Source organism: Mastigoproctus giganteus, chromosome 8 (assembly GCF_048544385.1).
Source record: "Mastigoproctus giganteus isolate SK-2022 chromosome 8, ASM4854438v1, whole genome shotgun sequence".
Classification (NCBI taxonomy): domain Eukaryota; kingdom Metazoa; phylum Arthropoda; class Arachnida; order Uropygi; family Thelyphonidae; genus Mastigoproctus; species Mastigoproctus giganteus.
In genome coordinates, this window is record NC_143582.1 from 113,978,376 (window position 1) to 113,992,463 (window position 14,088).

A 14,088-nucleotide genomic window follows, 5' to 3' on the forward strand; every position below is an offset into this window, starting at 1 on the left:
CACATAGGCTGATAGGGCCATATTGTGTCTTTCTAATGGTTAACAGGAAATACTAACGGTATTGTAATACCTGTATAATATAATATTTTATGGTATATTCCTATGTTATTTAGGAAGGTAAACAGTTCTTTCTTATTAGGGTCATCTCCAAAATCTGCAATAATGTTAGTGATGACTGTGCATTAGCACGTGATTTAAAGCTTTTTGAGTGAATATTGAGAAGGTGAGGACAGTCCACTAATAAATGATGAATAATCAGTGGCACATGGCATGATGTGCATTGAGGAGCACTGCCATTCGTTTATAGATAGAGGTGTGTGAGGCAAGTATGCCCAATTCTTAGCCTTCCTGGAATTACTTCTTCTTGTCTGCTTTTCCGGAAGCTGGACAGCCACAGCTTTGGACCTGGTTCTATTCAGCAAAGTTTGTTTCCTGGATAACCTCTCCAAATTACTGACCAGCTATTGTAACATGCTTTACGGATGATGGGTTTGAAATTGGTATATGGAACGTGACAAGTCTGTAAAATAGAAGTATCCTGTTGTTTGGCTGCAAGACCTGCTTTTTCATTTCCTGCTATCCCAGAATGCCACAGTTTGGTTTGACTCATTACTTGCATGAAATTTAGAATGGATTTGTTTTATTACAGGGTGAGAGGAGTTGGTATTACTTTTTATAGCAGAGACAGCACTGAGTGAGTCAGTGTATATTAAAGCAGACGAAATTAGATGTTCAATAATGTGATTCGGAGCTAAGTTTATAGTATAAAGCTCAGCAGTGAAGATACTGCATTCTACTGGTAATAAGACAGAAGTGGTGAATGACAGGAATATTACCACAGCACTTACTTGGGGTCTCAGTTTTTAATCCATCTGTATAGACTTCACAGCCATATGAATGAGAAAGAGAGTAAGTTGAATGTAACTGTGCGATACTGGGGGAAGATAAGATGTTCTTTTGTCACTGTTCAAAACAGTCATCATATATTGCACAGATATATGTCCAGGGTGGATCTGGTGGTGTCATGTCCTGAAATATATTACCAATTTCTATATTCCATGATTGAGTCAGTTCCTTAAATCTAAGTGGAGCAGGTCAGTTCTCATTTGGTTTACTATTGTAAAATGACTCCTATTCGGTTTTGAATGCACATCTCCAACTAGGCTGAGAGGAAAGACTGAGGAGATTTTCACCATACAGCAGAAGTAATGTTTTTTGCCGAAGATGTAAGATGTAAAGACTCTGAACTGGGGAGGTTCTGAAAGCCCCTAGAGCAACTGTCAGAGCAATGTGCTGGATGGTATTTAATCGCTTTAAAGTACTTTTTCTTGCAGAGTCATACACCGGAGAACCATAGTCTAAGCGAGAACTAATGAGAGAAAAAGATGGATAAGGATATGTCGATCAGTACCCCATGACAAGAATGACACACACCGGAGGATATTCAACTTCTTCAAAGAGATAGTTCAAAGATAGGCCACATGGCCTTGAAAGTTCAGTTTCCTATCTAGTATCAGGCCAAGAAATAGGCATGTTATTTATCTTTAGCTCTGGATCAGGATGAAGTAACCAAAGGTTGCGGAAATGGGTGGTAGTGGATTTCTGTTTTGCGAGATGGTCCGGGATTGAATTCTAGTTAGAGAAATTTTTAAATGTTTTTTTGACAGTATTCATACTTTGCGATTAGCAGGATATGGAGAGGTTGTCAGAATATATGTATATTTCAATGATTTTTGGAAGATCTTCCAATACAGTAATACCCCGAAGTTACGCGATAGGTGGGTCCGACGAAAATCGCGTAAGTCGAATTCGCGTAAGTCGGGGTACAACTTTGCATATAAATACATATAAATTTTGCTTAATTGGGACCAAGGACTAACAAAAACACTAGTTTAGAAGAAAAATATTAATAAAATTGCAGTTCTTTATACATATTAATACAAAATATGTATTAAAAAAATAAATGACTTACGTAAAAAAGTTATTTTGATGTCGATGGCTTCATAAAATCTAACAAATTCGTCTGACGACACAGCGCGTTCTTTTTTTCACGCAGAATTTCTTCGTAGCAAGCTAATAATTTTTTTATTCCTTGCTTTGTAGCTATAATGCGTTCTTCGTTGGAGTCTGTTTTCTAAAATTTTTAAGCCCTTTACAATTGAGCCCTTTTCAATTTTCAACCTGTCAAGTTTGCAATTGTCATGTGCTTTTCGCCGTTGCTTCATTTAGGCCTGTAGCACGTGCAATATCACATGGTCTTTCATTTCGCTCAAAGCGTTTCACAATTTCATATTTTTTCTCTATCGACAGAGGTGGACTGGCCATAAGCCTTACCGGGGAAACCCCGGTGGGCCAGTGTGATTTTGGCCATAAACCATAGTATGACGCCACTATAAATTTTCCCGGGTAAGAATTTTTGACCCAGTCTGCCTGTGTTTATCGATAATTGCTTTTCTTTTTCTCTCTGAATCTGCAGTGTCTTCACCAGGACGCTTCCTCTTCACACCTTTTAATTAAGTATTTTACTCATTTTTAGGGAATAAAGCACAATTTCAAAACGAGGAGGCACGCTTGATACGCATAAACAAAGCTGCGCGCATGTAGCAACTGAATAAACAACACCATAAAGGCAGAGATACACTATTAACACCTCACATTTCTAGGGGTTACTACCATAAAACAATAAAAATCCAGTTGCGTTTCTGCTAGTGAAATCTGTTATAAACTGGTAGTAAACTCGATCTAATTGCATTTGCGATTATACCGATAGCTGGAATTGTGTTGCTTTTTACGTTATTATGGTGAAATGTGTTCCCCTTCACTGATATAAAAAACATAAAAGCAGCAAAGTTGAATTTTGTTCATCTTTCGCTCTCATTCTCCGCCGTCGCACCATATATCGATAACATATGAAAAACGACCTTGAAGATAGTGGGCGGCAGCGTTGCCAAACGAAAAAAATCAAGAACCGCGTAACTCCGAGTTCGCGTAAGTCGGGGTAGCGTAAGTCGGGGTATTACTGTATATTGCTGACCCTAATCACAAATAGGGTTGGACTCAATATGGAACCCTGCGGTACACCCTCTTCTTGAATATGAGATGCTGACAACATGTTTTGATATCGGACTTGAAATGTGCATAATTTTAAAAAGTTCTGGATTATTAAAGGGAGCTAGCTTCTCAGTCCTAACTGATGCATATCTTTAATGATACCATTTGGTGCCAAATGCTTTATGAATATCCAGGTTGACCATCGCTAGATGTTTTTCCAGATAATCAGAGTGTCAGTATTTTTGTTAATAGTTGAGGCAAAGTTAATTCAGAGTCACGTTTTGCTTTTTTCTAATTTGTCTTGCCCTGCCTCTGAGTTTTTTGAAAAAAAAATTAGGTTGCTGGTAGTTGGGAATTTGCGAAATTGGTTCAAAGCATAGTTTTTTCTCTTTTCGCTCTGGAGAAATCTTCACTCCACCATTGGCTTTGATGTACCCATTTGCGCTGGTCGGATTTTAGAATGGAAGTCAATAATATATGGCTGATAATGTGTTCAGTTACATCATCAATATGTTGTTACTGTACACACTGTTTGTTGAGTAGGAAACAAGTAGAATAGTTTTTCTAGTCTGCTTTGTGGAAATTCCAAGAAGTACAGGTTTTAGGGCATGATACGACCTGTGTTTGAATTGAACTTATAATAAGAAAATGGTCACTGTGGAATGGATCATTCAGCAGTAACCATTCCACGTTTGGAAAAAAAGATACTCAACAGATGGTTGTTGTTGTTAACTGGTTTTTAGGAGCATTAGCAACTAAGGCCATATTGCTCCGGGGATATGCGGTGGTCATTCTCTGACCTTTCCGCATCCTCTACATTTGGTGGGCACGGGCTCGAACCCTGGTCTAAACTCAACAGATGGATAAGTCTATGGCAGATGTTGTACCTCTAGGTAGTGAACATGAGTTAGAGAGCCAGTGTTTAATACAGTCAGATTGTGATTATCTAGGAATGTTTCTATTAATTGGCCTCTCCTATCCATGGAAGATCCCCACAATGGATGGTGACTGTTGAAATCACCGAGTAAACAGACAGGAGGTGGTGGTTGTGTTAAAAGGTTGTCAAGTTCATTCTGGGAACAAGGATAATTAATTAGGTGATATATAAACAGATATATATCACCTAATTAATTATTAATGATATTCCCATTGCCATCCGAACTGCTACAACTTCTAAGGAGGTTTCTAGTTGGAGATGTCTTGATGGTAGTAGTTTTGACAAAAATACCTACCCCTCCATGAGGAGAGGAGTCAGAATTCCTGCCTCGCCTAAACATAGCATAGTTTTTGAATTTGAGAAAAACTTTTGGTGATAAAAATTTTTCCTGTAAGCATATGCCTACTGCGTTAGTTTGTACAATCATTCAGGTCATCTGTATTACTGTGTAATCCTATGCAATTCCATTGTAGGAATTTGTTCATTGGTTGGGTTTATTTGAGGAAGATCGATCTGATTGTTTTTTCTGAGGTTTCTGTCTGCTTAGTTTTGATTTTTTGTTTCTGGGAAAGTTTGGGCGTCCTGTGTCCATGGTATCATTGGCATCTAATTCTAGTACTGTGTCGTCATCCTCTGACTGAACCTCCATTTCCATGTTGCTATAGTGTGGTTTCACTTTCTTTTGTTTTCAACACTAAGAGATTTTGTTGTTTTGGGCAAGGTTGAGATAGCATCAGATGGGATACTGATTGGTGTGTCACAGGTTTCATTGACTGTAGATTTTTTATTGCATGTTAGTACAGTTTTGGCCCATGTGGCAAAAGAAATGGTTGGTTCTATGGAGACATCTGTTTGAGTTGCAGCTGACTGGCTGTTTTTAGTGACCGATGTGTATGATCTGCTAGGCATGGTTAATAATATTTCCTTCCTTGCTTCAGGGTATGTGACTATGTTCCAATTTATATTTCTGGATTTTTTTGCCTGTTTTCAAAAGTTCACATGATTTATAAAATGTAGGATGGTTTTCTTTACAGTTTGGACAAGTAGGAGTGGAAGCTGTACAGTCTCCTTGGGAATGCTCCTTAGAGCCACAAATACGACACGAGGCATCACTTCAGCATGCCATCTGAGAATGGCCATACTTCTGGCATTTATAGCAGCAAATGGGATTTGGGATGTACAGCCAAATCTAGCAGTTTAAATAACCTGCTTTTACAGAAGATGGAAGAGTCAGAGTATTAAATGTCAAAATGATGGACCTGGTTGGTGGTAGGTTGCCATCTTTTTTCGTCATTATTCTCTGTGCATTAGTTACTTTTTGTTCCCTGAGTTATTGTATTATCTCTTCTTCAGAGATGGATAGTAAGTCCCATTTGCTGATAATGCCTTTTTGAGGTGTTCAGAGTGTTGTGGGGCATAACTGACACTGGAATACTGTTAAATGATGTTAACACAAACCGATTCTAAACATTTCTGTATTAGAAAAGGCGATAGTTTGCCAACAGGTTGTGTGGATAATGAGTGCATTATAGGAAATGCTGGCAATCTATAAGACAATATAGTTTAGAGCCAACAATTACAGTACAGATTGAAATACAGGCAGTTCTCGCTTTACGAGTTCTTGGGTTTACGGGTTTTTTCCCTCAAGTATCAACAAAATTGAAAATATGAATTTCAAAAAATGATAAATAATAATTTCAAAAAATGAATGTTAAACATTCATTCAATACTACATTCCAAACCACGTGCATAGCTATACAATATAGTGTACCCCCCTTTATGATATTAATCAGTTCCAGAGACACCATCATATCGTTAAAATATCGTAACGTGAACCCAATAACACATTGTTTTTTTTTTTTTTTTTGGTAATTCATTACATGACCTCGGAAGTTAAAATTTTTGCCATATAACTCCCTAAAAGGTCATTTTTATAGAGTAAATTGCATTAGTTACCAATTCAAATCATTAAATGCACTACACTTTCATCATTATCATATTGGTTCTGTTATAAGAACCAATTTTGAATGGCTTTGTGATATTTTTCTAAAGCACATATCTGGAGGTCACGACCATAAAACAATAAAAACAATTTGCACTTTCCGGTTTATTGGGCTTTTCTGTTACTGAAAGCGATTATAAACGGGTAGTAAACTCGATCTTCTTGCATTTGTGAAAATACCAATAGCTGGAATTGTGTGTGGTTTTTTACGTTATTATGGTGAAATGTGTTTCCCCTTTACTGATATCTTCAATCATATAAAAAACATAAATAAATTTTCAGAATCTTCTCTTCATTCCTATTTTTTTTAAAGCTTCGTAAACTTGTAACTCCACGTGAATTGTGTTAGTTGCAATTTGTGTGTGCCGTTAAGAAATGCTTATGCATGCAATCGTGAAATTTATAATTAAAAGAAAAGTTTATTTTAGAAACAAACGCTTCTTGAAACATTTCTGAAGACGACTCCACGTGAAACAAACCAACGAGAGCTGAGCCAATAATGAGTGATCAACGAGTGTGAATTTAGTCGATGATGATGAAGAATAAACATTCTTTAACATTTGTAAGTCATAAATAATTTCTCTATTATTATAATTTGCTTGATTTTACAGGCTACGCCTTCATTTCTTTTGATAAATCAATCATTGTTTAAACATAAACTAATTAGCTAACTAATTTCATTGTTGAGAACATAACTCCTATTTTTAACCTTACGTCTATGGGAAATAAATTCCCGTTTTACGAGCGCATGCTAGGAACGAATTAACTCGCAAAGTCGAGAACTACCTGTATATTGTTCTTGATCACAATTCACAATACATACACAACCAACTAAATCTTATATGAAAACAGCATTTTCTGCTTTTACTTATACCCACCATGTCACACAGGAATGGAAGCTGTAGCAAAGAAACACATACAATTTCTGCATTAGTCCACATTTTGTGATTCCTGATCTTAAGTATAAGAACAAATATGTTTTTATAATAGATATTTTAGTGTATTGAAAATTAATTCCTTTGGGGAAGGTGTAGGAAGAGTTTGTCCACAGCAATCAACATTATCATCCACTAAATACAATTAGTATATAGTTATAAAATCTCTTACCTTACTGAGCAAGACAAACAAGATGTCAACTGCTGATGTTTTAATGTTTTCCACACAAAGTCTGTATAATTCTGTATAGGTCTGAACAGTAGCACAACGAGGTTTAAAGAATTTAGCTATATAGTTTCCTGCAGAAGTATATTTCAAAGCCATATTGAAGAGTTTTTCCAACTCTTGTTCTCTTTCATCTATAAAATTCTATAAAAAAATACAACAATGTTTGCATTAGCGTGTATAACAACACTAATCCCTCTAATGCATTAGAAAATTGATGTTAAGGATAAGCTGCAGCTCATCAAGTAAAGTATTATTGAAATATATATTTTTAAATTCTCAAATCGAATAGAGAAAATAAATTTAAACCATAAAAAAAAAAAAGAAAAAAAAAAGGAAATATACATAAACTGTTTCACCAACTAAACAGAGGTTTGTTTTATTTTTAAACCGGTTCACTATAAACCAGATATCTCATAATAATAATAACAACAACAACAACTCAACCTAGGATATCTCATAATAATAATAACAACAACAACTCAACCTACCCCCTCCTGCCCAGGCGGCACAAGAAAGGAAGTTAGAAAGATGGACAAAGCAGACAACTACAATGACCTCCATCAAGATCATATTGATAACATTGCTTCCAATGCATAGCTCACAAGCGGGACACTCTTCCTCAAGACTGAAGGATTCATGCTGGCCATCAAAGACCAGGTAATCAACACCAGAAATTATAGAAAATACATTGCAAAGGAGCCCGGAATGTCAGATGACACATGTCGATAATGCCAGCTGGTTTCAGAAATGATCCAACACTAACCGCAGGATGCAAGGTGATCACCCAGATCGAGTACACTCATAGACATGACCAGGTAGCCAGGATAATACATCCGAAGCTAGAGAGGAAATACCAGTTGACCAAAGAAAGTGTACCATACTACAAGTACGAACCCCAGGCAGTACTAGAGACCTGAACCCACAAGCTGTACTGGGACTGCACCATAATAACGGATAAGATCATCCCGCACAACAGACTGGACATAACCCTTGTGGACAAGATGGAAAAGGCTACCTACCTGATTGACATAGCAGTGCCCAACACTAGCAATGTCCAGAAAACCCATGAAGAAAAAATTAGGAAGTACACGAACCTGAGACATGAGGTCAAGGAGATGTGGCATATGCAAGTAGTATCAACCAAGTAGTAGTACCCAGAGGAAAGAAACAACAGCATTTTTGATGAAAACCAATGAGACTTCTACAGCAAAATTGGTTGTTGCTGTTTCCTTGAGTTTAACAGCGATGGACCTTAAATTTCCCAAAATAATACACCTAACATGAGGTGAGAAAAGCCATACAGTTTACTGAAAGTTTTTTTTCACTTAACATTTATAGTGTGTTATAATATTGAATGCAATAGAGACAGGTAAAAATTCTGGCTACATCTGATGTATCTGCTAACAGGGGGTTAAGGTAAGAGGTGTACTTATGGTAGAATCTGGGCCAAGGGCAGTCAGCCTGTCTATATTGCCTAAGGGACAATTATAAGTGGATGTTAAACTGTGAGCAGTATATATCGCAGTTTGGACATTCTGGAGGACATTCTTAAGTGGCCTTAAGTAGATGCAAATAAGCTTGATGGGTGTGTGTGTCCTATTATAAATCTAGAGAGTATAAATTCTTGTCTGTCACCTCTGATTTTCATGTTTTCAGGTCTTTCTTTATACAGAATAACTTGATGTCAGTTTGGTCTTCTCAGATTTGTTGCGATTTTTTTGCACAATGATATAGATAGACTTGTAATCTGAGAATAGTACACTGACAGTGTCAGACAGTGAATGATGTTTTTATGAGTGGCTAACTTTGTGATGCACTGAACTCCTCTTTTGAAAGGTTAGGAGTAAGATTTGGTTTTTTATTTATTTGTTTAACTAATTTTTTTCTATTGCTGTGATTATGTAATCCTGTTTGGACCCAAGCTGTGTGTTCAACAAGCCTAATAAAATGTGCAACAGGACATGTTTGTTCTATCCAAGGAGGATGCCTTTGTGTGTGCTGGGTGCAGAGAGTCAAGAAATTACGTGGCAACTCTGTGTTCTGGTGGTGGTCCACAAGAGTTTAAAAAGTCGAGTGGTGCCCTAGAAGGAATTAAAACGGGGGACCCATCAAACTATCAGCTGCCCAACCCATTCCCAGAGCTCATTCTTGCATATCGGGCAACAGAGCAGCAATCTTCAAGGCAGAATATGCTGGTCCCACAGGAGAAAGTTATTGTCGGTGACTATACTGTTAGGGAGACGGGTAATATATTGTGTAAAATGGATAGGTGGAGTAGGACCAAGGTATGTCTGCCAGGTGCAGAATTTGTTGATGTTATAGAGCCGATCTCATCTTTTCAAGGAACAAAAAGTGATACTATTGAATATGCTGGCACTAATAACATTAAGGGTAGGAGACCTGTGGAATTACTTACTTAACAAGTAGAGGTCAATGTTGAAAAAAAGTGCAAGTTAGGGTGAAACTTGAAAAAAATATATCACAAAAGGTGATAATGTTGTACGCATTATTTACTTAAAAAATACAGGTCTAAGTCAAAAGAAAGTTGCAAGTAAGGGTTAATTTTGGAAGAATCTGCAATTCTGCTGAGACACACAATGAGAGCCTTGTCAATCAATTCGGCCCCTGGAGAGATTGTGCAAGGCTCAGAGAGAAGAATTTTTTTCAAAAAGGTCTTTGCTTGTTAACAGGACAGAATGCTTCTACAGGGATGGGATACACTTAAATAGAAAGGGTGGAAGAATATTTGCTGATGCAATCGAGGCAGCGTTCATGGGTTTGAAAACTGTAATTTTCGATGGAGATTTCACGCGATGGTAGATGAGCATGTCAGAGTGGAAGTAGTTGCACTGGTGACTGAGCAACATTGTCTGTTGTGATGTTGAGTTCTCTGAGCAGGTCTTGGACATGGATACCAAAGGGATGGTTGCCAGTCTGACGGGTGTTATAAAGAGTTCCCACTGTGGCTCGAAGACGCAAGTCTGCACAGGGTTGTTTGGCAGGAATTTCATTTTAAAAGTATATTTAAGCAACAATGGCTTACGTTGTAGAGACAACGGTGGTTCACTTACTTCAACTTAATTCTGGAGAGGGGAAGTTCTAAATACGCCAGTAGCAATATGGATGGCTTGGTAGTGAACAGGTTCTAACAACCATAATATACTGCTTCTAGACAATGTGTACACTTGGGACCCATAGTCTAATTTAGATCGGATAAATGCACAATAAAGGCGGAGTAAAGTGCACCAGTCTGCACCTCATTTATTGGAAGAGATAGCACCCAAGAAGTTCAATCCACTCGTGCACTTTGTCCGCAGTTGACAGATATGTGGTAAAAATATCAACTTCTTATCAAATATGAGAAGCAAGAATTTTGTCTTGGGTGCTATTGGAATGATGTTTTGTCCGAATTTGAGTTCTGGTTCAGGATGAAGGTTCTGTTTGAGACAAAAGTGTACCCAAATGGTCTTTTTATGTATGAACCTGAAACCATTAGCTACTGCCCAACAGTTAATGTGATTAATGGCATGCTGCAATTGCCTTGGTGATTCCTTCCTCTCTCTCTCTCTCTCTCTCTCTCTCTCTCTCTCTCTCTCTCTCTCTCTCAGAGTAACTCGGAAATTTTTTTTTGGCTGGTGCAGCATAAGCAGAGGTGTAGCTAGGTTTTTAGCGCTCTTGGCAAATTTGTGGATATGCACCTTTTTTCAATAATTGGTAAAATCATAATAAATAATAATTACAGTCGGGTCTCTGTTTAGCAAACTTCTATACAGTGAATTTTTTATTAATTCCCCTTGGTAATTACATTTAAAATATTTTCTGTAGAAAAAAGAGAAATTTTCCATAATAACGAATGGATTACGAGAGCCTTAACTGGGTACTCACTGTTCATACCTCTGTCTGCAAACAATTTAGGCCAGCGTTTCCCAAACTGTGTTCCGTGAGATGTGAACAAGTGGTCCGAGAAAAATCGTAATAAATAATTAAATAAAATATATAAATTTTGCAAATTTGTAACGAACACCACCACTTTTGTATCATTGTAATTTTTAACATTTTTTTTCGGTTATTAATATATTCGCATGGACTAATAATCAAATAGACCTGCGGAACGCTTTATTTTGGTGGGCTTTTGCAAAGAGAAGTATACGTAGCGGTAATGACATCTACGAGTAGTGATCTAATATCCATTCATATGCGATTTAGCCTGGAGTACATGGGTTGAATGAGAGGAGGAAGCAAATCAATATCATAACTCAACTCACTTCCTTGCATAAATTTTTTTTTGATAATTATTAATATTTCAAAATATTATTATTAAAATCAATGACCATGGATTTGTGCTTGAAAAAAGAAACTTTAAAACAAGAAGGAAAGTACTTCTAGTAGTGCAACTGTGGTCGATGAAAACGAACACAATAGTGTCATACGTTAAAGTGAGGATGAACAATCGCAGAATTTTGTTCCCATAAAATCCGAAGTGAAAACACAGGAACCAACTAATAAAAGACCAAAACAAAAGTATAATGACAGTTATTGAAATTTTGGCTTTACATGTGTTGGAATTAAAGATGCTCCTGATGCACTGTGCAGCATACGTAACAAAATATTAGCAAACAGTTCTTTGGCCCATGCTAAACTTGTGTTTGGTAAGTGTCCCATAAATATGTTGTGAGATGAAAAGTATTCAGTGACTAAAAAATTTTTGGGAAACACTGTTGTAAGAGATTCAGGAAAGAGTGATTTCCTTTAACCCAACAACTGGTTGGGTTAAAGGAAATCACTCTTTCCTGAAAGGAAATCACTTCCGTGAAACAACAAATTGTTGTTTCACGGAAGTGAATTTCCCCCATTTCTGTTCATAGTGGTTGAATATCTAATTGCCTCCGACATTTTGGACACTTTCAAAAAAAAAAAATAAAAAAAAATTAAGGACTGGTTTAAAGAACTAGGGACAATATCGATGACAAGAGAAAGAAAATGAGGGTAATGAAAAAATTAGAACTAAACATGAAATGTTGGCAGTTTCTGAAACTTCGTTGAGGATTTCAGTGTGAAGAAAATGTTCCTGAACATATACGTATTTTAGTTTTAAAACAAACAAACATTTTTTAATGATCGATGTAAGTTTAAATGTACTATGTACGTTTAAATCCATTGTACAAGAAAGGATAGCCAAGTATTTTGCAAAATAATAATTCTTAAATATAGTAATATTCTACGCGTGATGTACTATGAAAAAAAGTCATTTTTGTACGTAAAAAATTGCTTCTCCATATATTAATAAATTGTTTTAAAATGTTAGGAAAGTTATTTATTTATTTATTTTATTTTTCAACAATTATTTTTAATTGTTGAAAAATAAAATGAATTTTTGCAAGCGAACAATCGATTTCGCTATATAGAAATCCCATATTTTTATCATTGTTTTATTGAGTTGAAACATAAATAATATCAGTGGTTGTGTGTATACATATACACTGAGTGATCACTGAATTATGACCACCTACCTAATACTTTGTAGGTCTCCTTTTTCCCTCAGTATAGCAGCTATCTAATGTAGCATTGATTCAACAAGATGTAGGAAGCGTTTGGGAGGTATGGCCAACCAGGCTATATGTAATTCGGTCAGCAATGCAGGTATGGAGGTGATTGGTGTATCCAGACACCTAATATGCCTTTCCATAGTGTCCCACAAGTGCTCTATGGGATTGATATTGGGGGAGTTCGGAAACCAATCGACATGCTGGAAGTCAGAACTGTGTTCCTCAAACCATTCCTGCACAACAAGTGCCCGATGGCTCGGCGCATTGTCATCTTGGAAGACACCATCTCCATTCGGGAAAAAGTGCATAGCGGGGTGTACACAGTCAGCAAGCAGTTGACGATAGTGGAGACCACTGATACGTTGTTCCACCAGGGGGTCCAAGTTCTACCAGTGAAATATGCCCCACACCATACAACCGCCTCCATTGGCCTGCACTTTTGATACCATGCATGATGGATCAAGAGCCTCTGTTATTGACGCCAAATCTGTACATGGCCATCCACATTGTGGAGTAAATAAAGTGACTCATTCAACCAGCACACCTTCTTCCAGTCTTTCACACTTCAAAGTGAGGATGAACAACCGCAGAATTTTGTTCCCCAAAAATCCAAAGTGAAAACACAGGAACCAACAAAAAAAAGACAAAAACAACATCCAAATTGCATGCTCTTTGCACCCGGCGAGCCTTTTGTGCCAATGAACCTTGGTTAGGAGAGAATGCCGTAGGGGTCATCTGATGGTATAGTTCATATGTGCGAGTGTGCAATGCATGGTCATGCAGATTGGCCCATGTTGTACTGGGTAGTCAACTCTTCAACGGTGCTGCGCTTGTTTGGCTGTACGAGTCATCGGACCTGGCGTTCACCTCTAACTTAAACTTTACGCTGACTTTTGCAGTTTTGCCGTCGGGTCATTGTTTGACCATTTTGACGCCAATTCTGGTACACTTTAACTATCATCCACGGTGTGGATGGTAGTTAAAGCCGTTTGGGAAATCGAGGCACCAGCTCGTCGAGCACCCACAATCTGTCCTTTATCAAAATCCAATAAATCCTTCATTTTATCCACCACGCTTGGAATTTTACTACCTACTGAACCACTGACACCTTATCTATGCTACATAGGTCAACTAATTCTGCATTCTCATACCTCACGTGGTCAATAGGACGCATCCAGTTTTCATAGGGGTGGTCATAATTCAGTGATCATTCAGTGTATAATGTAAAACAAATAAACTTCTCTTATTTAATAACAAAATAAAAAAACAGAAGAAACACTGCTATAGGAACAATATTAATATATAAAATCACAGATTTATATGGATACATCCATAAATTTATTATATAGGAACGTAAATTTATTAAATTATATCAAAGCTTAATTTTT

General features: G+C 37.1%; 1 protein-coding gene across 1 annotated transcript in view; it reads right to left on the minus strand.

Moving 5' to 3' along the window:
• Epg5 (ectopic P-granules autophagy protein 5) overlaps positions 1–14,088 on the minus strand; it is a 1,526,775-nt gene that overhangs the window by 524,413 nt on the left and 988,274 nt on the right. Inside the window, exon 32 of the mRNA XM_090380318.1 lies at positions 7,098–7,295. Within this exon, the coding sequence (XP_090236444.1) occupies positions 7,098–7,295 (198 nt within the window). The remainder of the gene's footprint in view (positions 1–7,097; positions 7,296–14,088) is intronic.